Raw genomic sequence first — 23,794 nt, forward strand, 5'->3', positions numbered from 1 at the left:
TCTATATATAGAAACTAATTTGTTTAAATTTTTGATATGTTTTAGTGTGATGGAAATACTCAGAATTCACTCTCCCTTCCCTTTCTGGCTCTCTACCATCTTTTATCGCTCTCACCCTCATTTTCTTGATCCATATGTGGTTACTGGGTAAAGAACAACTTGAAGGCATCATTTTACCAAATGCCCCAATAGCATGTTTCCCCTTTCCTTGTCTTCATTTCAAATGCAGAGTCCATTTATAATGTGAGATGGAAGTAGTTGTATTTATTTTTACTTCTATTCACAAACCAAAGTAGGAAGAGGTGCAAAGAATAAGAACATTTTACTTAACACAAGGGTTGGCTACTCTGCCCATGAAGATAATAGTGTTCAGAGGAACTTCTCTTATAAAAACCAGGAAAGGCCTGTTGGCCTTGAAAGTCACCCTGTTGGGGTTTAGCGAACGGCCAGCAATCACAACAGCGGTACTTGCAGCTGCTTCACTGCCTTCTTCATTTACCTGCAGGTCACATGGGAAATAAAACTACATTAGCCACTCTGCCGTTCATTATTGGCAGGTAAATCATCCACAGACACAGCAATTCCTCAAATGCTTTTGTTTTCCAGTAAAAAGTACATTTGGGTCAGGTTGGATTCCCTCCAGAATCCTACTTCTACTCATTCTTTCATGCAGAGAATGTAAGGTACTTGTGTTTGTCCAAGCCTTGTGCTAGGTAATAAGTGTAAGAGTTCCATTCAGGTAACCCAGAAATCTGAATGTACACAGGTTATCACATTTCTGGCTGGTACCACTGTAAATGGTTTTACAGCAGATTTTTTTTTGTGCCAGCCGCTGAAAGATTTTTGGCTCAAGATCTGAACTCCATAGTTGAAACAGTTTCACTCTCGGAGCATCAAGATCCAAGATACAGCTACTCCAAAGAGCCACTCAGGAGCTAGGGCCTGTGAAAAGAGGTGGGTTCTCTGGCTGGACGAGATGCCATTTTCTTGGAGTAATAGACTGAAACAATGGTATTTGAACATGGCCGATAAGCAGGTCTAGGGAAACACCTTCAGAAAATTTTGCCCCCGGACCCAGAATATCACTAAAACTCTGTTTCTGCTCTTAATGAAAGCACATGATTAACCGGCTCCCTGGGTTTTGTGGAGCTGGTTGATGATGTCTTCTCCTTCCTTCTCACTCTTCCTTCCCCTTCCTTACCCGCTATCTCCCCATATTACCTATTTCATGCTCATGCCAGCACTAAATTTATTAGCAGACTAGAGTGTTTGCATGACCAGAATCCTTTTATTCAAATCAGATTCTGGTTTTTAATGGCTTCTCAGATCTACCATTAGTTGGGGTCCTGTTTATTAAGGATTCCCAGGGTTTTCAAAGAAAACAGCTTTGTTGTAAGAACCATGGAAAAATCTTACATCATTGTGTACTGGGCTCAGGTGGATAAAATGAATCCAGACCTCTGCTTCTTCCTAGCAGTAACTCAGACCCCTCAAGGAGGTCTGAGTTGACCACTTCTAATTGGAGTCCTTACAAGAGGATATTCAATGACAGTTAAAACCCTGAGGACTCAATTTCCCTTGCAGTCTGCCTAAGTATTCTTTCTTCCAAAAATCCATGTGAAAGAGGGTGTGAGCAGTGTCATCTTAACTTCCAAAACCATTAATACAGCACTCTTGTAAAATCCCTTGTTCTGACCTCAATACCTCTACTCTTGCTATTGTCTTAAAGGTCATTGACATTCATTGTCCTATAGATTATATCCCCACACTGATGATTTTTGTACTTAGCCTTTCTGTCCACTCCAACTCCTGCTATCATTTGAGGCAATTAAAACATATCAGTAGGCCGGGCACGGTGGCTCATGCCTGTAATCTCAGCACTTTGGGAGGCCGAGTCGGGTGGATCACTTGAGGTCAGGAGTTTGAGACCAGCCTGGCCAACATGGTGAAACCCCGTCTCTACTAAAGATACAAAAGCTTAGTCGGGCGTGGTGGTGGGCACCTGTAGTCCCAGCTACTTGGGAGGCTGAGGTGAGAGGATCGCTTGAACCCAGGAGGCAGAGGTTGCAGTGAACTGAGATCATGCCACTGCACTCAAGCCTAGGCAACAGATCAAGACTCCATTTCAATAAAAAAAAAAAAAAAATCTCATTAGGAGACCCATTCAACACCCTAGTCTCCCATTTCTTCCATCTCATCAAACCTAATGAGCATTACCTTCATTCCACTTAAGCAAACCTGTCCATGGCTACACTTTGGACTTGCCATCTCAGAACTGCTCTCCACCTTGGACTTGCCATCTTAGAACTACTCTACCTTTGAAATTATATTAATAGCATCCTTTTCTCAGACTATAACCTTGTGTTCTTTCAAGCTATCACATTTCCTCACTCCTGTTAAAATTCCACTTTCCTCTGAGTTTGATCCCTGGATCTATATTTACTTAGCACCATTCTCTGAAAGCTTTCTCTTTGACTACAACCTTCATTCTTTTCGATTTCTTCAATTCTAGGAACTTCTCTACCATTGTCCAATCTCCTTTCCCTCACAGCCTGGCTCCCGCAAAAAATAATCTATACCAGTGGTTCCCAAATCTCATTGTGCATAAGAATCCTCTGAGGAGTTTAGTACATACACAGATTCTCAGGGCCCATCCCAGAATCTCCAAAGATAAAGCTCCCCAGATAACTACTGCTGTTGGTCCATAGTTTTGTGTTTACTTAAGAACCAGAAGTTCCACATGCTGTACACAGCTATTACTCTAACACGGGGTTCCATGCACACCTCAGTTGGGGGAACACTAGGTTAAGTGATATTCAACCATTTTCTTTACTGTGGGACTTCTCAGACCTCAGCATGCCAGTGTGTACTGTTCATCTCCCATGAGAGGATATGCATTTATTTGACCACCTTTTTGTTTCCTCCAGTGTAGTCTAGTGCTCTTGTTGTCTGGAGCACACTTTAAGACACTGATGCACACTCACCAGCTTCCCTTTCTTACCTTCCATTTGCTCATTATCCATTACAATTAGGCATGTGGCCACACTATTCTGTCCTCAGGGAAAGGTAAGCTATGGGCAGTCTCCAAACTTTTTTTTTTTTAAGATTTTTTTGGTAGAGACAGGGTCTTACTGTGTTGCTCAGGCTGGTTGCAAACTCCTGGGCTCACGTGATCCTTCCATCTCAGCCTCCCAAGGTGCTGGGGTTACAGGTGTGAACCACCATGCCCAGCCCAGGAGTCTTCTTACTTGATGCTATCCATTTTCTTAAAACTTCTCCCTGGGTTGGCCAGGTGCAGTGGCTCATGCCTGTAATCCCAGCACTTTGGGGGTGCCAAGGAGGGTGGATCACCTGAGATTGGGAGTTCAAGATCTGCCTGACCAACATGGAGAAACCCTGTCTCTACTAAAAATACAAAAATTAGCCGGGCGTGGTGGCACATGCCTGTCATCCCAGCTACCCAGGAGGCTGAGGCAGGAGATTCGCTTGAACGTGGGAGGCAGAAGTTGTAGTGAGCTGTCGCACCATTGCACTCCAGCCTGGGCAACAAAAGCGAACAAAGCTCTGTCTCAAAAAAAAAAAAAAAAAAAAAAAATTCTCCCTGGGTTTCTGCGACCCCATACTCTTCTGGTTCTCCTCATGCTGTAAATTTCTTCTTGATGGCCTTTGCTGGCTTCTTTTCCTGTATCACGCTCCCTAAATGTTTGTGTTCCCGCTTGACCTGCTGCAGAAGAGGTAGTGGTAGGGAAGGCAAAACAATCACACCATGAGGGTTTCAGGGAGGGCTGTATTATAGCAGGCCTTGTGGAGGCCTTTTGCATGCCTTAACACTGGCAACAGGCCTTTTCCACATGTGTTCCTGTTGTTCATGCATCTCCTGTCTGTACCCTAAGAGCTAGTGGAGCAAGAACTCCAGAGTTAGCAATCACATGAAATACTGAATAATAAAGTGGCAGAAAAGTAGCATAGGAAGAGAGTGGGGAAGGTGTACTCACCTCAAGAAATGCCTTATGGAATGCATCTGAGACATAGAGGTCATCCCGGCCTTCTGCAATAATACCTGGAAGGAAGACCGGAGAAGGCTTTGTGAGATGGGAGAAAGTTGGCTTCAACCCACAGATGGGAATTCAGTTTGAATTAAGAGATCCTTTGGGCCTTTTTGAAACATAAGAAGAAGTCCTAAATCTTCACCTAATCATACTCTCACAATGAATATGTGTTAAAAATAATAAAGTACTTTGGGGGCCGGGTGCAGTGGCTCACACGTGTAATCCCAGCACTTCGGGAGGCCAAGGCGTACAGATCACCTGAGGTCAGGAGTTGGAGACACTCTGACTAATATGGTGAAACCCTGTCTCTACCGTGAAAATACAAAAATTAGCCAGGTGTGGTGGCACATGCCTGTAATCCCAGCTACTTGGGAGACTGAGGCAGGGGAATTGCTTGAACTCGGGAGGCGGAGGTTGCAGTGAGCCAAGATCACACCACTGCACTCCAGCCTGGACAACAAGAGCAAAACTGCATCTCAAAAATAATAATAATAATAATAAAGTACTTTGGGCTTGTTCAGCGTGGCTCCTGATAATTCATTCTCAGGCTTCAGCTTTTTGTGGGAGAGAGAAAGGGCAAGACTCTGTTCTTACAGAAAAAACTCGCTCCATCCAGAGGGAACATCTTTCTTTCCAGTCTGGCAACATTTTTAGTTTTCAAAACTAGCTTAAAGACAGCCCAATAGTGCAGTGGCTCATGCCTGTAATCCCAGCACTTTGGGAGGCCGAGGCAGGTAGATCGCCTGAGGTCAGGAGTTCAAGACCAGCCTGGCCAACATAGTGAAACCCCATTTCTACTAAAAATACAAAAATTAGCCGGGCGTGGTGGCAGGCGCCTATAATCCCAGCTCCTTGGGAGGCTGAGGCAGGAGAATCGCTTGAATCTGGGAGGTGGAGGTTGCAGTGAGCCGAGATTGCACCACTGCACTCCAGCCTGGGGGACAACAGCGAGACTTCATCTCAGAAAAAAAAAAAAAAACCCCAATAAAGATAAATCTAATTACTTAACATCGTAAACTTATTTTATTATTTATTTATTTATTTAGTGATAGGGCCTCACTCTGTTGCTCACTCAGGCTGGAATGCAGTGGTGTGATCACAGTACACTACAGCATTGACCTCCCGGACTCAGGCAATCCTCCCAGCTCCGCCTCCCAAGAAGCTAGGACTACAGGTGTGCATCACCATGCCTGGCTAATTTTTTTTATTTTTTTGTAGAGACCATCTCACTATGTTGTCCAGGCTGGTCTCGAACTCATGGGCTTAGACAATCCTCCCACCTCAGCCTCCCAAAGTGCTGGTATTACAGGCATGAGCCATCCTGGCCAGCCAACTTCTTTAAAAGATATTTTAATGCGCCAGGTGCGGTGGCTCACGCCTGTAATCCCAGCACTTTGGGAAGCCAAGGCAGGCAGATCACAAGGTCAAGAGTTCAAGACCATCCTGGCCAACATGGTGAAACCCCGTCTCTACTAAGAATACAGAAATTAACCAGGTGTGGTGGCGCGTGCCTGTAATCCCAGCTACTCAGGAGGCTGAGGCATAAGAATCGCTTGAACCCAGGAGGCAGAGGTTGCAGTGAGCCAAGATCGCACCACTGCACTCAAGCCTGGGCAACAGAGTAAGACTCTGTCTCAAATAATAATAATAATAATAATAATAACAAATGTCAGTGAGGCCTGTGTAATGGGAACCAAATTTCCCCAGCTCTTAATATCTGTCTCTTTGCTCTGAATTCCAATGCCCCTTCAAATTCCTCTCCACCTGGTCCCGTCTCCTCTACCTGATACAGATTCACAGGGCACCAATGCTGGCTGGGCCCATGGAGATCCAAGAACAAACTTCCCTTTTACAGAAGAGGAAACTGAGGCCTCAAAAGGAAAAGAGATCTCCACAAGTTAGCAGTAGAAACTAGGATCAGTATCCAGGAGTCCTGACTTGTTGCCCCTTTCCATTCTTTCTCCAACTCTTCCACTTTTGGTCAGACTACCTTGCGAGTAGAGAAGGGAGGAAACTCCTTCCTAGACAAACCTGGGAGTTTGGACTTTTCAGGGCTGAACAGATCGACAAGGCCCATGTCTTGCAGCTGTTCCTTCAAACTGAAGCTGTCCTCAATGCGGAAGCGGGGCATGTGGACCACCAGCATCATCTCCTCCAACTCATCCAGCCACTCCTGCAGCACCTCTGGGGTGAGTTCCTTCTCCACCTTGGCCAGGCTCTTCTCAGGCTTGGGCAAGATGAGGACCATGGTGATGTCATCACCTTTGAAGGGCAACTCAAGCACCTGGGTGCCTTCAGCCACGCGCCGATAATGGAACTTGCCTTCCTGGTACATCATAGATGCTGAACACGACTCTCCATCAGCCTTGTAAAACAGTTCCTTCCTTGTGTTCTCAGGGCTGAACTTTGACTTCCACAGGCCCTGGAAGAGAATCAAAAAGTAAGAACACAAACATTCATAGGAGGATAGTTATTGACACAAGACATATCCATATTATAGTGTTACATTAATATATAATTATTCGGAAAAAAGACTGGCGGGATATGCACAAAAAGGTTAATAATGACTGTGTCAGAATGATGGAATTATGAGTAGGTTTTTCTCTGTGTACTTTTCTGTATTTCCCCAGATTTTCAGCTGTGAGTATTTGCTTTTATAATCATAAAAATAAAAACCAAAACCAAGAACAATCTAGAAGCCTCTCTGCAAGTCTCTTCTTGAGTTTAAATCTAATTGCTTTGTGCTGTCTGCCTTCCACCAACTTTTTTTTTTTTTGAGACAGAGTTTTGCTCTTGTTGCCCAGGCTAGAGTGCAATGGCACAATCTCGGCTCACTGCAACCTCCACCTCAGGGTTCAAGCAAATCTCCTGTCTCAGCCTCCCAAGTTGCTGGGATTACAGGCACCCGCCACCACGCCCGGCTAACTTTTTGTATTTTTAGTAGAGACGGGATTTCGCCATGTTGGCCAGGCTGGTCACGAACTCCTGACCTCAGGTGATCCACCTGCCTAGGCCTCCCAAAATGCTGGGATTACAGGCGTGAACCACTGAGCCTGGCCCCACCAACCTCTTTTCTCAGGGCCAACCTCCAAGGTCCTGGGCTCTGCCAGACACAGACACAGATAACAGGCAGAGGATGAGTCTTGACTGACTTCCTCTTCAAACTGGGAGGGACCCTGAGATAGAAGACACACTTTTCAAAATTACCATTCTTTATCACTTTCTAGCTCTTTAATTTGGGGACAAGCCACTTAACTCTTCTTCTTTTTTGGGTGGGGGGGACAGGGTCTCACTCTGTGTCCCATGTTGGAGTGATGCAGAGGCAAGCTCATGGCTCACTGCAGCCTCAACCTCCCAGGCTCAAACTATCCTTCCACCTCAGCCTCCCAGGTGGCTAGGACTACAGGTGTGTGCCACCATGCCCAGCTAACTTTTTTATTTTTTGTAAAGACGGGATCTCCCTGTGCTGCCCAGGCTGGTCTTGAGCTTCTGTGCTTGAGTGATCCTCCTGCCTCAGTTTCCCAAAGTGCTGGGATCACAGGTGTGAGTCATCATGCCTGGCCCATTTAACTCTTCTGAGTGGTGATTTCTCATCTGTAAAACTAGGAGCTGGTGATAGCTAATATTTACAGAATGCTTACTGTGTGCCAGGCAATTTTCTAAGCATTTCTCATGTATTTACACCTTATTTACATGCAGTAACTACCTCAGTATCCCTATGTGGTAGATGTATCATTATTACCACATTATAGGTGCAGAAATTGGAGCATAGAAAGATCTCGGGTAACTCATCCAAGTTCACGCAGTCAGAAATGGAAGAGTCGGGATTTAAAATTAAGTAATCTGTCTGAGTGGCCCAGGTTTCACTTGTGATGTTGTGAGGATCAAGAGGGCTAATAAATGGCAAATTGTTCTGCAAACTATAAAGGGCAAATACATATGGTGGAAATACAGTCTGCTCTATACTTGGGGAGGGGAAAACATAAGAGACAGAGCGACTGACAGCAGCAGCGACTGGCTAATCCCCTGGGCCCTGTGGGAGGGAAGAATGTACCTGGAGGCACATCCCAGGATGGGCAAAATATGCCACAATTCTACCTGCCTTAAACTGGTGGCCCCCTGAGTGTCAGCAGTCTGCTTATTCCCACTCCCCTCTTCCTTTTCCTTCCCAAATGTAATCAAGTTGACAGAGTCTTCAGAACACTACCCTGAGGAAAACAAGGCCTTCTGCATCGGTAAATAATAGCACCTCCGCTAAGTCTGAGGTGAGCCTGTCACCTAGAAGCGCAGAAGATTTAAGCTAAAACTGGACTTTACAGGAAAGAAAACATTTTTAAAAAAGATAAAATAGGCCAGGTGCAGTGGCTCATGCCTATAATCCCAGCACCTTGGGAGGCCGAGGCAGGCAGATCATCTGAGGTCAGGAGTTCGAGACCAGCCTGGCCAACATGGTGAAACCCCATCTCCACTGAAAATACCAAAATTATCCAGGCGTGGTGGTGGGCACCTGTAATCCCAGCTACTTGGGAGGCTGACTCAGGAGAATTGCTTGAACCTGGGAGGTGGAGGTTGCAGTGAGCCGATTGCACCATTGCACTCCAGCTTGGGCAAAAAGAGCAAGACTCTGTCTCAAAACAAAAAACCAGCAAACATACAAAAAATAAAATATATAAAAATAAATTTTAGAAAATAAGATTTAGGCAAAGGGAACTTTGAGTCATTGTAGAAGCTGCTCCAGGTGATGGGAAAAAAATCGCAGCACTAAAGATTGTGAACACATTGACTCTGTCATTTCGTTCCAGATTCCAAAATGGAGTTAACTGGACAGCAGAATCACATATATATGAGAGTTTGTCACTGCGCACACCTTGCAGTGGGACGTGATGGGTTTGTTTGTGTGCCCACTCTGCCATCAGCCTGGGGACACTACCACACCTCCCTGGATGGTAGCCCAGCAGCCATGGTTCAAACGGTTTTGGGCTCTCAGCAAATGTTTTGTCTGCCCAGACCGTGCATGGACCATTTCTCAGAAAGGATCTACCTACACATGCCCAGTAGTGTTAAAGAGGATAAGCTGGCCGCATGTGGTGGTTCATGCCTGTAATCCCAGCACTTTGGGAGGTCAAGGCAGAAAGATTGCTTGAGCCCACGAGTTCAAGACCAGCCTGGGCTGTGGCATACAAAAAAATAAAAAAATTCATCTGGTATGGTGGCATGCACCTGTAGTCCCAGCTACTTGAGATGCCAAGGTGGGAGGATCGTTGGGATCGCTGGGAGGTCAAGGCTGCAGTGAGCTGTGATTGTGCCACTGCACTCCAGCCTGGGTGACAGAATGGGATTCCATATTTAAAAATAAAATAAAATAAAATAAATGGAGGCGAGAAGGAAATAGGGCAGGGACAAGGAGGCAGAAGCAGGACCTTTGGAGAAGTTGATTCAGCTCTGCCTTCTACTGTCGGAATCTGTTCCTGTAGCCCTTAGGCTTTTTTTGTCCATTTAGATTGACCTGCTGGCCGGGCATGGTGGCTCACGCCTGTAATCCCAGCACTTTGGGAGGCCGAAGTGGGTGGATCACGAGGTCAGGAGATCAAGACCATCCTGGCTAACACGGTGAAACCCTGTCTCTACTAAAAATACAAAAAATTAGCTGGGCATGGTGGCGGGCGCCTGTAGTCCCAGCTACTCGGGAGGCTGAGGCAGGAGTATGGCGTGAACCCAGGAGGTGAAGCTTGCAGTGAGCCGAGATGGCGCCACTGCACTCCAGCCTGGGCAACAGAGCGAGACTCTGTCAAAAAAAAAAAAAAAAATTGACCTGCCCTGCTGACCTGTGCCCGTGTAGCTTTAGGCAGTCCATTTGCCCTCTCAGGGCTTCGGTCTCACCATTTAAAAAAAAAAAAAAAAAAAAAAAGGTAAGCTGAAGAGCAAGAGGAAGTCCGTGGGGTCTCTCCAGGGCCATTCTGAGTACCTTGAAGTAAATGGTGTTAACCAGCACCAGAACAGTGAGCTCGTTGATGGCTTCCGGGGGAATGACGTCGGTGATTCGGCCTTCCGTCTTATTGGACACCCATTTGTTGATGGCCGCTCTGGATTGCTCTGCATTTTCCTGAGGAGAACAGAAAATAAACCTACGCACCTGTGCTATTCAACTGGCTTCTCCATTTTCCCAGGCAGCATTTTATTTTTCTCACCATCCCTCTGCCCTTTCCCGCCATTTGATTAAGAAGCCATCGCTCTAACCCAAATTGGGGAAGCCTCACATATCTAATATAGTTCCATGAATCTTTCCTGTAGTTGATAAATATTATCAGAAGAAAAAGAACAAAAAGAAATAGGAAGAAATAAATGAAAAGAAGGAAGGCAAAAATAGTCTGGGAAAAAGAAGATAAAATATTATTTTCTCTGACTTTGGAAAATCTTAACTCACAGAAGTAAAATTTCCAAGGCATGTTCCAGGGGGAGCAATGAGTGATTGCAGGTTATATGGGGTTAGCAGGTTATACGGGGTTGGCAGGTTATATGGAGGAGAGAAATGCCCATGCAGTCAAATACATTTGAGGAATGCTGATTGAATAAAGCCAACAGATTTCTTTGTTTCAGAGTTTCTCAGAACCTTCATAGGCCCATATGCTTCATGAATCTCCAAGAGGAGAATATAACATGCATCATGTACCAACTTTATTTGACCATGGTAACTGTTCAAATTAAGTAAGATATCTTGTAGGACTGGCATCTTCAAAACACTCTTTGGTATACATTTGAAGTTGGTGGATGGAATGAAGAATTGATTATTTATTCACGTTTTCTGGGCAGTCACTACAATCTAAGCATGGATACCATTGATTTCTCAGGTTTCAAGTAAGAATAACTATTCCAGGGGTTCTGACTTGTAGTCAGCCCTCCAGCAATCTTCAGCAGCAAAGCAGTGTGAATTTGGATGCCGTTTCTCCACCTCCTCAATCTCTGAGTGGAGAGGAAGAACTCAGAGGTCAGGGGTAACATCTGCAACTCACCTTGAAGTCCAGGGGCTGGAGCTTGGCTCCATATACCAACTCACTGATGTCCTGGTAGGTCTCATTGAAGGTAAGGGATTTGTCTCCAAAAAGGCGATTGGCTGATACTAACTTGGAGGATTTGTTGGCTTTTCGATAGAGTCGGCAGTTCAGTTTGGCAAAGAAGAAGTGGATCTGATCAGATGTTTTCTCAGATATGGTGTCAAATTTAAATACCTATAGAAGTCAAAAAAAATGGTGGTGGGTTTGGTGGGCAGCCTAGCTAACATGGGTGGTGAGCACATGCTGGTCAGTCCCTGACTAACAGCCACCTCAGTTGTGAATTCCTTCAAGCACAGTACCTGGGACAGCATAAATGCTCACCTCTTGTGTTCTGATGAATAAAAGGATAAAAGAAGAATGAAGGGTAGGAAGGATAAAGGGAAAAAGAGAGACTAGGTCGCCACCTAAAGTCTCTAAAGGGCTCTAGATCAACACACAGATGTTTTCTTGCTGGAATGGGAAAAGCCCTCTTGGTGATTCTGGACAGAGAAGAGAATCAGGACAGCGTCCTTCTTGTAACAAACACTTTTGTGGCATCTACTGGGGCTAGCTGCTCATGGAGGCTCTGGGATATTGATGGTAGGGGTGAAAAAGGAAGAGTGAATCTATCAGCAAGGGATTAAACAGGCTCAGAATTAAAGAGTCTCAGGGTTGAAAAGGACTTAGAACTCATCCATGCTTTGAAGCTGGAATCCCCCAGTGCCCATCTTCACCATCCCCAAGGCAAAATGGGCGAGGCTGTTCCCCTCCTGCCCTTTCCATGCTCTCTCCTCAGGCTACAAAAGACCTTTTGGTTTTATCTGTTCTCTGCCTTTGGTTTTCCTGATTTTGTTCCAATAGGCACTTTTTTAGGGGGGGGATTATGCTTTTGATCAAAAGCTTGGTGCTGAATTTCCCTTTTCTCCAGAGAGATTCAGTCTCACCCTGCTTTCCCAACACATGCCGTTTGTGTAGAGGGGGGGACCCAAGGAACATGTGTGGTTTGGAAGCAGTGTTCTGTTCTGTTCTGTTCTTCTTGCAGGAAGGGTTACATTTAAGATCTTACTTGGGGACAGAGACATGAGGGATATGGAAGTGCTTTGAGACCAGTACCAATGTATACAAAAATGACTGAAGGGCCCAGAGAAGGCAGTATTACGTGTCTTAAGAGTTGTTTTTTGGATTTGTTTTTTTTTTTTTTTTTTGAGACGGAGTCTCGCTCTGTCCCCCAGGCTGGAGTGCAGTGGCGCGATCTCGGCTCACTGCAAGCTCCGCCTCCCGGGTTCAGCCCATTCTCCTGTCTCAGCCTCTCCGAGTAGCTGGGACTACAGGCGCCCGCCACCATGCCCGGCTAATTTTTTAATATTTTTAGTAGAGACGGAGTTTCACCGTGGTCTCGATCTCCTGACCTCGTGATCCGCCCACCTCGGCCTCTCAAAGTGCTGGGATTACAAGCGTGAGTCACCGCGCCCGGCCTCTTAAAAGTTTTTAAACCCACAATTTCTCTCAGGGAGTGAAGACTTGGGTTAACTCACCCCAGAGCCCTGAGCAAAGGTGATGAAGTTCCATGGAAATTGACCACTAGAATAGAAGGAACCCTCCTAAGACCCACAGACTTTAGTGTCCAAGTTTCAAATAAGCACCATATACCATCTTGAAGGGACTCATGCCTCCCTATTGATGAACTCTGCTTCCAAAGTGTGATCCAACCTGAAGAAAAACTGTCAGGCAGCCAAGCCAAGGATAGATTAAAGATCGAGTGTTTCCATCCATGACTTATCATAGCCCCAGAGGCCAACAGTGATCAATCAATCCATGACATTTCATCTTATCATGTCCTACTTCCCTCCCACAAAAGGCAGTGGGGGGAAGGGGGTGGGAACTAAGTCACTGAGCTGACATGATCCATACTTCCCAGAGCCAGAAAACACTCTCACGTCCTTGAGGCTTCTCTTGGCTTTCCTGGGCCCCTGGTCTCAATACACCATCCTAGGCCCAGTGCAGTGGCTCATGCTTGTAATCCCAGCACTTTGGGAAGCCAAGTCGGGCCGATCCCTTGAAGTCAAGAGTTTGAGGCCGGGCGCGGTGGCTCATGCCTATAATCCCAGCACTTTGGGAGGCCAAGGCAGGTGGATCACGAGGTCGGGAGTTCAAGGCCAGCCTGGCCAACATGGTGAAACCCCATCTCTACTAAAGATAAAAAAATTAGCCAGGCATGGTGTCGGGTGCCTGTAATCCCAGCTACTCGGGAGGCTGAGGCTGAGAATTGCTTGAACCCGGGAGGTGGAGGTTGCAGTGAGCTGAGATCGTGCCACTGCACTCCAGCCTGGATGACAGTGCGAGACTCCGTCTCAAAAAAAAAAAAAAGTTTGAGACCAGCCTGGCCACATGGTGAAACCCCATCTCTACTAAAAACATAGAAATTAGCTGGGCGTGGTGGCGTGTGCCTGTAATCCCATCTACTCAGGAGGCTGAGGTGGGAGAATTGCTTGAACCTGGGAGGCGGAGGTTGGAGTGAGCCGAGACTGCACCACTGCACTCCAGCCTGGGCAACAGAGCGAGACTCCATCTCAAAAAAAAAAAAATACTATCCTAGAATTTTTTTCCACAAGAGCCCATATGCCTGATGTCACCAGATGGTAAAGCTACTCTTCTTCCACCAGAGGAGGGACTGGCACAACACATTGCCTGGCACAGAGGAAGTGCTGAATGAATAAATAAATAAGTGATCAAATGAATGAGTAAGCATATAGATGAAAGAATTACTAAAAAGAGAAGTTGAAAGAAGATACAAGCCTTCCCCCATTTTAGGGTGCTCAAAAGAGGAAACCAGGATTTAAAAAGTAGATAGCCAAGATTCCTTGGCTAATTTTTTAAAAAATGATTTTCAAAGGGAATTATAACACAGTAGTGATTCAAAGGGAATCGTAATGCATAATGAGCGCCTCTAGTGGCCTGCAGTGTCAGTTGAGGAGTCATTGGACTTGGACCTATGGAAGCCCCAAAGGTGCTCCTAACAAGGTGGCTGGGCAGAAGACCTTTGGGTCGTACCTCCATCAGTTGCTGGAGGGTGTCATTACAGGCACCCAGCTTGGTCATAGCAAAAGCCGTGGAGATACTCAGGGGTGACAGGAAAATGTTATCATTGTCATTCTTGGAATCTGCCAGGTGCTGATAGAAAGTGGTAGCAAAGTGGGAATTGGCCTTGGACAGTTCCCAGACACGCCGGTTGGTGGCCTCAGGGATCTTCTGTTCTGAGCCCTCATCCTCAGTTGCCTTCTTCTCCGGGGAGCGGTAAATGCACATGGGATTCATGGGAATGTCCCGTGGCTTGGCTGTGCAGATGTCCACAGGGCTCCCGTGACAGGTCACACAGTCCCAGAAGCCAATGAGCAGCAAGGACAAAAGATAAACCTTCCTGCAAGGAGACAAAATGCCGAGTTAAGCTAGGCTGCGACCCGTAGCCCCACTGCCCACCACAGGGTTGCCCCAGTAAAGCAGAGGATTCCAGCCCACCTGGTGTGACCAAGAGAAGGGTTAAAGCCTTTGAACCAAGTACAAGGGCCCAGGGCAGTTTCAGTCCTAGACTTCTTGCCAGGGGATAGTTCAGTTGCCTGGACATGGTCATGTTGGAATTAGAATCAACTGATGGTTATTTGGAGTATTATGTGCTCAATTCCCCATGCTGGGAGAAAAAAGAATGAGAAGCTTCCTGTTTGTGACATGGAACGTGCATGCCTAAAAAATCGGCTTTAGTGCCCAGTGAAGAGTCAGGGCGGTAGGGGGAGCCATCTACAGAAACTGTTTGGGGAAGGACTCTGATAGATGCAGCAGAGAGATTTCAGCAACACAAGAGAAGTAAGAAGAAATGGATGGAGCAAAGGCAATATCTGGCCAGGCACGGTGGCTCACGCCTGTAATCCCAGCACTTTGGGAGGCTGAGGCGTGCAGATCACTTGACGTTGGGTGTTCGAGATCAGCCTGGACAACATGGTGAAACCCCATCTCTACTAAAAATACAAAAATTAGCTGGGTGTGGTGGTGCACACCTGTAGTCCCAAGCTACTAGGGAGGCAGAGGCAGAATCGCTTGAACCCAGGAGGCGAAGTTTGCGGTGAGCTGAGATTGTGCCACTGCACTCCAACCTGGGCGACAAAGCGAGACTGTGTCTCAAAACAATAACAACAAACAAACAAACAAAAACAGTGGCAATATCTGCGTGCTGAAGATTCCCACCTCTCTAGTTCCAGCCCACTGCGCTCCAGACTGACTATTTGCTGGACAGTTCCACCAGGAACTCCTACAAGTTCTTTAGGGAAACAGGACCAAACTGAACTGGTAATTAATTCTCCCCCACATGCCTGCTCATGTGAATGGGCTCAGTGAATCCCGTACGGAAACCTGAGCATCACCCTGGATTCCTCCCTCTCTCCTCCTCATTTAGTCAAACCCCAGAGTCAATCAGTTCATCCCAGAGTCAATCAGTTCTGTTTTTTTACTCTTTCACCAGTTATTGCCATTGCTTTTTGTTCAGGCTCTCATCCTTTTTTATTGCCTGGAATTTTTAATAGTCGCCAACATGGATTTAATGAAGGTAAATGAAGCTAATTTCACATATTTAAAAAATGAGGTAGTTGGGACACTCGATGAAGCAAATCAAGAGATAAAGTCTCTTGTAATATTTTTTGTAGATAAGACAGGGTGGGGCAGGGGCTGCCTCCAGCTGGTTTATGGTTCCTGGGTGTACACAAGGGAGTCTGTCTGTGGGTACTGGATCTTCCCATCTTCTCCTGGGAGAGAAAGACAGGCACCCAGTGCAGATTCACGGACGTGGTCTGCTGGGCAAGCGTGGGGCTGGCTGGAAGCTGGGGCAGCTGAGGGGGACTTGCCTTCTTGCGTGGTCTGAGTCCAGTTCTGCAGCCCTTTCAAGAACAGAGGTGCAAAGCCGGAGAGAAGCAGCGGCACCAAGGGAGATGTGGAAGGCAGGCTGAAGAAGCAGAGAGAGAGAGGAGAGGACCCTGCCATTCGTCTTCCCATCTCCACTGCTTTCGGTTGCCCACTCAGTCCTTCAGCTACATTTGGAAATGCCACTTGAGGCTGAGAGGACCCTGGGAGGGCTATGAAGCACAAATTAAAACCAAGACGGTTGCGCCACCACCCCATTTCTAGCCTCCTGTGACAACTCAGATGAAGAAGGTAGTGTGTGTGGCGTTGAGGGAGGGACAACTCTCACTGTGAGAAAAGGAAGCAGTTTCGGCCCTTTAGTCAAAGGTCACTGGGATTTGGGTGGGGGTAGAGTGGGGTGGATCTGAGTGGAAGAAAGAGCAAAAAGGTAGTGAGGAGGTCCTCATGGGTAACATTTGCTCTCTTCCCGGATGTATGGCAGGCCCTGGGGATTCCCCTTGGAGCGTCCCCTGGATCCCGTGAGTGCTGACGTCCTGCACAGCATCTTTACACCAGGGATGACATACCTCTTGTTTCTTAGGCTAGGGACGCAACTTGTAGCTTAGGAAAGGCCTTACCCCAAGAGTAGGGGGTGGGAGGGAGAGCGCTTGAAATGACGTCTTCCAAACAGGTCTTTGACTGTAACTACCAGGGAGAGGGCCTGGTCTTCTCAAAGGTGTTGGAGGTCATTCCTGTGAGTCCTTTGGAGGTCAGAAAACCCAGTGGGGGCAGGCAAGGGGAAAGCTCACCCCTCTTACCTTTTTCCAGAGGTTACGGTTCCTATCACATTGAAATACATGGTCGCTAATCTTCCACAGGGCTGGGCAAGTGGAGACAGTGTGGTCTGAGGCAATCCGTCTGAAAACTGGTTCTTTCCTCTAAATCTCACAGAGGTTCCAGAGGCCAGGGTGGGGCAGGGAGCTGGTCAGGATGGGGAACTGAGGTCAAAGGCTGATGACCAGTTCCCAGGGTTAAGCAAAGTGTAGAGCCCAGTGTTGTTTAATTAGTAGAGAAGTTTTAAAGTTCAATCAGGCCCGGGGAAAGCCTGAGCCGCCTCTCTTGCGCCGCTCCCTCTCTCTTCTCCTCAGCTTTGTAGAAAAGGAAAAGGAGAGTATGTTCATACCCTCAAACTTGGTTAGGAAATACCTGACTGAGGAGAAACTTGTCTGCAGGATTTTTTGTTTCTCGTTAACCAAATCCGAAGACAGAAATAGTTAATGTCCAAAAACTTCTAGCCTTCTACCTGTAATTCCCTCTCTCATAGTTTTCTTTATGGAGAGAGGGAGAGAGAGAGAGAAATATCTAATTAGAGGAGGCAAAGAGGGACAAGCTGCTACCTTCAGGCATCTGAGCGCCAAGGTGTCCCTGGCGCAGACAAGGAAAACACAATGGTTACACCTGTGGCCCACAGAGAGACCCATTCCCCAGCAGCCCTGAAGTGGTGGGACAGGGACAGAAGAGCAGGGGTGTGAGCAGCTACGAAATACTTAGCAAAACTCTACCGGAGGATCAGGAGGCAGAATGTGGGGCAGGTAAAAAACCCACGTACAACTGCTGAAATAAAAACAAACTAAATTATATTTATGTGTATCGTTATTTTTATTAGTTATTGGGGAGATTGGGTAAATTCAAACTAATGGAGATAAAGGGCAGGTTTATTTACATTTCCCTCTTCTGAAATAGCCAAAAGCTCCACCACAAGGTTTGCAGCCGCTGAGTTCACAGGGCGCGTGTGCCTCCTGTTGTGTGATCAAGGACTCCTTGTAGTTGTTGTTGCAGTCATAGACATTTTAGAGAGCTCTTCGTTCATGAGAGAGGACGTCTCTCCTGGGCTGAAGCTGTGTCTAAGTTCTTGGCTGATTCAGACCCTGGATCCTTTGAAGCCCTCCATGTGCAGTGTGAACAGTTGCCAAGAACTGTCCCAAAGGGCCCCAGAATGCCCAGAGGCTCATCTGCCACCCTAAAGACTATTGAAAAAGCTCCTGTTCAACCACTTGAATTCAACAAATACATGAGTGATACTTGTGCCAGCAGACACTGTTCTTGGGGCTGGGATTCCATTCGGGGGACACAAACAGCAATCACATAAAGAATCAGTATTTTAGGCCAAGCGTGGTGGCTCACACCTGTAATCCCAGCACTTTGGGAGGCTGAGGCAGGTGGATCACCTGAGGTCAGGAGTTCGAGACCAGCCTAGCCAACCTGGTGAAACCCAGTCTCTACTAAAAATACAAAAAATAGCTGGGCCTGGTGGCGGGTACCTGTAATTCCAGCTACTCAGGAGGCTGAGGAAGGAGAATCACTTGACCCCAGGAGGCAGAGGTTGCAGTGAGCCGAGATCACGCTATTGCACTCCAGCCTGGGTGACAGAGCAAGACTCCATCTCAAAAAAAAAAAAAAAAAATCAGTATTTAAAAAATAAATATGTAACGTGCCAGTCAGATGTTAATAAGGTCCATAGAGAAAACTATAGCAGGGCAAGTGTATAGGAAGTAGTGGGAGGAAGTGGGGAGGGCACCATCTGAGAACACGTGGTAGGAAAGGCCTCCCTTAGGAATCATTGTTAGGAAACCAGAATGAAATGATGGAGGGGGCCATATGAATATCTTTAGGAAGAGTTGTCCAAAGAGAAATCAGAAATACAAAGACCTTGAGGTTTCAGGAACATGCTGTTGAGACCTATTGTTCCAGCTTATAGGAGTTGTGAGGTTTGTGTCTTGCCAAGAAGGTCCTTGGAAGAGGGCAGATGAGGGGCCCTGCAGAAATATAGGTGATTTGGTGAACATCTGCTGGAAAAGATTAGGATGCAGACACTACCAGGTCAAGGAATTAAGAACTATAACATCAGGGTTTGTGTTTAATTTGTTCATCCAGGTTGGATGCAGTGGCTCACATCTGTAATCCTAGCACTTTGGAAGGCCAAGGCTTGAGGCCCGGAGTTCAAGACCAACTGTGAGACCCCACACACTGAGACCCCCATCTCCAGAAAATAATAATGATAAGCTGGGCATGGTGGCATGAGCCTATAGTCCCAGCTACTCAGGAGGCTGAGGTGGGAGGATCACTTGAGCCCAGGAATTCAGATTGCAGTGAGCTGTGATCACACCACGGCACTCCAGCCTTGGTGACAGAGTGAGCCCCTGTCTCAAATGTTAAAAATTAAATTATATATATTTTTTAAAAGTGTTCTGCCAGGCGTGGTGGCTCACGCCTGTAATCCCAGCAGTTTTGGAGGCTGAGGTGGGCAGATCACTTGAGGTCAGGGGTTTGAGACCAGCCTGGCCAACATGGTGAAACCCTGTCTCTACTAAAACATACAAAAAAAAAAAAATTAGCTGGGCTGGTGGCATGCACCTGTAATCTCAGCTACTCAGGAGGCTGAGGCAGGAGAATCACTTGAACCCGGGAGGTGGAGGTTGCAGTGAGCCGAGATTATGCCACTGCACTCCAGCCTGGATGACAGAGCGAGACCCCATACAGGTTTAAGCCACTCTGCCTGGTGCATATTCTTTTCTTCTTCCTCTTCTTCTTCTTCTTCTTCTTCTTCTTCTTCTTCTTCTTCTTCTTCTTCTTCTTCTTTTTTCTTCTTCTTCTTCTTCTTTCTTTTCTTCTTCCTCTTCCTCTTCCTCTTCTTCTTCTTCCTCTTCTTCTTCTTCCTCTTCCTCTTCCTCTTCCTCCTCTTCTTCTTTCTTCTTCTTCCTTCTTCTTCTTCCTTCTTCTTCTTCTTCATCCTCTTCCTCTTCCTCTTCTTCTTTTCTTCCTCTTCTTTTTCTCCTTCTTCTCCTTCTTTCTTCTTCTTTCTTCTTCTTCTTTTCTTCTTCTTCTTCTTCTTCTTCTTCTTCTTCTTCCTCCTCCTCCTCCTCCTCTTCCTCTTCCTCTTCCTCTTCTTCTTCTTTTCTTCTTCTTCTTCTTTTCTTCTTCTTCTTTTTCTTTTTTTGAGACAGAGTCTCACTCTGTCGCCCAGGCTGGAGTGCGGTGGCCTGATCTCAGCCCACCTCCAACCTCTGCCTCCCAGGTTCTAGCAATTCTCGTGACTCAACCTCTCGAGTAGCTGGGATTACAGGCCCCCGCCACCATGCCTGGCAAATTTTTTTGTATTTTTAGTAGACATAGGGTTTCACCATGTTGGCCAGGCTGGTCTGAAACTCCTGACCTCAAGTGATCCATCCACCTTGGCCTCCCAAAGTGCTAGGATTACAAGCATGAGCCACTGCACCCAGCATAATTTTCAAATACAGTACTATTTAAAAATCTCCAAACCTTATTCTAATTTTGCCAATCATCCAATTAATGTTTTTAGAGACAGGTTGTCACTCTGTTGCCATTAGAGATGGGGGTCTTGCTCTGCTGCCCATGCTGGTCTCAAACTCCTGGCCTCAAGCACTCCTCCTGCCTCAGCCTCCGCACTAGCTGGAATTACAGGCAGGAGCAACCACACCTGGTTATCAAAGCAGTGGTTTTCACCTTCTTTGTTTCAGAATCCTTTTATAGTCTTGCCAAAGAACATCTAAATATTATTATTAAAATAGTTACGTATTAAAATAGTTTTGGCCAGGCTGAGTGGCTCACACTAGTAATCCCAGCATTTTGGGAGGCCAAGGCAGGAGGATTGCTTGAGCCCAGGAGTTCAAGACCAGCCTGGGCAGCATGCTAAACTCCATCTCTATAAAAAAAATGCAAAAACTTAGCTGGGCATGGAGGTATGCACCGGTAATCTCAGCTACCCAGTAGGCTGAGGTGGGAGAATCACTTGAGCCCGGAAGGTTGAGGCTGCAGTGAGCCATGATGGCACCACCACACTCCAGCCTGGGTGAAGGAGTAAGATCCTGTCTCAAAACATAAATAAATAAAGTGAAATCGTTTTGACCTCATATACCTACTGAAACATTTTCTGAATCTCCTAGGGTCCCTGGACCATGCTTTGGGAAGCACTGATTTATAGCCAATAAAAAAGAAAAGAAATGGAAAGAATTTTTTTTCTCCTTTTCCTGGGGCAGAAGCACACATTGCATTTAGTTGTCATGTCTCTTTAGTCTTCTGCAGCTTGGAAGAGTTCTTCTCGTCTACGGTCATACTACCCTGAATGTGCTCGATCTTGGAAGCTAAGCAGGGTTGGGCCTGGTTAGTACTTGGATGGGAACAGTTCCTCTCTTTGTCTTTCATGATTTTGGCTTGTTTGAAGCATATAGGCCAGTTAATTTTGAAGAATGTCTCTCAATTTGGTATGTCTAAAATTTCTTCAGAATTAGATTCAAGTTATCCTTTTGGGGGCAGGAATACAACAGAGGTAATACTGTGTCCTTCTCCGTGTATCACATCAGGAGGTACAGATGTTAATTTATCCCATCACTGGTGATTAACTTGGATTACAAGATTGTGTCTGCCAAGTTTCTCTGCTGTAAAATTACAATGTTCCTCCTTTTGTTAAATGTCTTGTGGGGATACTTCACATACTTGACAGTATGCAAATATATTGTTTTCCATCAAATTTTCACCTGCTAATTTAAGCATCCCTCAATGATCCTTTCGCAAGACTTAAAAAAATTTTTTAAATTAATCTTTTTTCTGAGATAGGATCTCACTGTTGCCCAGGCTGGAGTACAGTGACACCATCTTAGTTCACCGCAGCCCTGAACAACTTGGGCTCGAGAAATCCTGCAGTCCTCCCATCTTAGTCTCCCGAGTAGCTGGGACTACAGGTGTGTGCTACTGTGTCTGGCTATTTATTTATTTATTTATTTATTTTGAGAGGGAATTTCACTCTTGTTACCCAGGCTAGAGTGCAATAGCGCAGTCTTGGCTCACTGCAAACTCCACCTCCTGGGTTCAAGCGATTCTCCTGCCTCAGCCTCCCAAGTAGCTGGGATTACAGGCATGCGCAGCCATGCCCTGCTAATTTTTGTATTTTTAGTAGAGACGGGATTTCGCCATGTTGGCCAGGCTGGTTTTGAACTCCTGACTTCAGATGATCCGCCTGCCTCGGCCTCCCAAAGTGCTGGGATTATAGGCATGAGCCACCGCACCGGCCTTATTATTTTAAAAAACTCTTTGTACAGGTGGGTTTTCGCCATGTTGCCCAGGCTGGTCTCTAACTCCTGAGCTCAAGTGATCTGCCTGCCTTGGCCTCCCAAATTGTTGGGATTACAGGTGTGAGTCACCACACCCAGCCCCTGCAAGACTTTTAAAGCACTCCTCCCTCCCTGTTATTTCCATGTTTCTCTAAAAAGGATTATCACAGAAACCATTAGAATTAAAAGAGATTAAGTTAGACAATACACTAGGTTGTGAGGAAACAAGCTGTTTCATCCATTGCTCTTCGGGGTACAAAGTGCCATAACTCTTTGTAGGTCCTTTGTAGGGAAATGTGGAAACACCAAAATTACAAATGCACGTACCCTGTGAATCAGACAATCCACTTCAGGAAATTCATCCTACAGCTACACCTGCATGGGTTTCAACAAGGTTAGCTGTCATGACCTGATTCATAATAATGAAAAGTTGGACACCACTTCCATCTGTAGATTGGTTAAATAAACCAAGGCACATCCCCACAGTGGAAAACTGTGCCATTGTGTAAAAGAATGAGGATGCTCTATATGGATGTACTGATATGGAAGGGTCCTTAGGATAATTATGTGGGGAAAAAGCAAGCTGCAGAAAGTGTTTATAGTATGCTATGGTTTTTGTAACACAAAGTGAGGATGATGGGGTGAGGGATGGCTAGAGACAAGGGTGGGAGTAGACTTATCAATATGTACCATCTTATTTAGTTTTCTAATGTTGAACATGTCAATGTATCACCTATTCAATACGTCTTGACTTTATGACACAAGAGTGTCAGTGTTGTATTCACACAGAAGCTTGGGGAGAGAAGAGGAGCAGGGCAGGATGAGGGCAGTGGCAGCACCAAAGAGGAACCTGAGGCAGGCTGAGCATCTGGCTGGTGACAGGGGAGAAAAGGAGAACAGGTCTGCAGGTGGAAAGAGGTGTTTAGGTGTGCCCCGCCTGTGAAAGTAATTTCTAATGGCTGTATAATATTCAATAGTCTATAATTTAACCATTGCTTTAGTGTTAGACATTAGCCGAGGTCAGACTCTTTAAATGTTTGAATATGATTTATGATCATATAGGTGCCATTTTAATAGGTGCTATTTAAAAACACTATATACCAGGGTCTATACTAAATGCTTCTCAGGCATTAGCTTATATAATTATCTCATCAGCTCTACCAGAAAGATACTAATTATGCCCAGTTTACAGATGAGAACACTACTATTCACAAGGGTTATTTGCCCCAAATTGCAAAGCTAGCAGAGCTGAGATTCAAACCTCCCTCTGCTTCTCTCAAAGCCCTTGTGTCCCAGCACGATAGATATGAAAGAAACGTCCAGGACTTCCCATGTTACAAACCACAGTGTACAACTGCTTTCCATCTGGTTCTCCTCTGGATAGTCTCTGTCAAACTTGTTCACAATTCCCTCCAAATCCAGTGCCCAGAAATGAACCCAGGGACTACCACCTTTTCCTTTGCCTCTCTCTCTCTATATATATATCTCTCTATATATATCTCTCTATATATCTCTCTATATATCTCTATATATCTATATATATCTATATATCTATATATATCTATATATATCTATATATCTATATATATCTATATATATCTATATATCTATATATCTATATATATCTATATATAAATATCTATATATATCTATATATATAGATATAATATCTATATATAGATATACAGCCTTCACAGCTGAG

General features: G+C 45.7%; 1 protein-coding gene across 5 annotated transcripts; it reads right to left on the reverse strand.

Annotated features, from left to right (window-relative positions):
• Positions 1-235: 235 nt before the first annotated feature.
• SERPINC1 (serpin family C member 1) lies at positions 236-16,891 on the reverse strand. 5 transcript variants are annotated; one of them, XM_063627359.1, is made up of 8 exons: positions 16,800-16,823; positions 15,966-16,067; positions 14,132-14,494; positions 11,060-11,275; positions 10,015-10,152; positions 6,081-6,471; positions 3,996-4,060; positions 323-499 (listed from the first exon to the last, which is right to left on the reverse strand). In XM_063627359.1, exons 1-8 carry the CDS (start codon positions 16,821-16,823, stop codon positions 323-325), a joined length of 1,476 nt encoding a protein of 491 aa, XP_063483429.1. The 5 variants fall into 5 exon arrangements, with proteins under 5 accessions (XP_063483431.1, XP_063483432.1, XP_063483430.1 ...); XM_063627361.1 differs by lacking the exon at positions 15,966-16,067 and having other exon boundaries at positions 236-499; positions 10,036-10,152; positions 14,132-14,498; positions 16,783-16,891; XM_063627362.1 differs by lacking the exon at positions 15,966-16,067 and having other exon boundaries at positions 236-499; positions 6,081-6,414; positions 14,132-14,498; positions 16,783-16,891.
• Between the last annotated feature and the right edge of the window lie 6,903 nt (positions 16,892-23,794).

The sequence above is a fragment of the Symphalangus syndactylus genome, chromosome 12 (genome assembly GCF_028878055.3).
Source record: "Symphalangus syndactylus isolate Jambi chromosome 12, NHGRI_mSymSyn1-v2.1_pri, whole genome shotgun sequence".
In the NCBI taxonomy this organism is placed as follows: Eukaryota; Metazoa; Chordata; class Mammalia; order Primates; family Hylobatidae; genus Symphalangus; species Symphalangus syndactylus.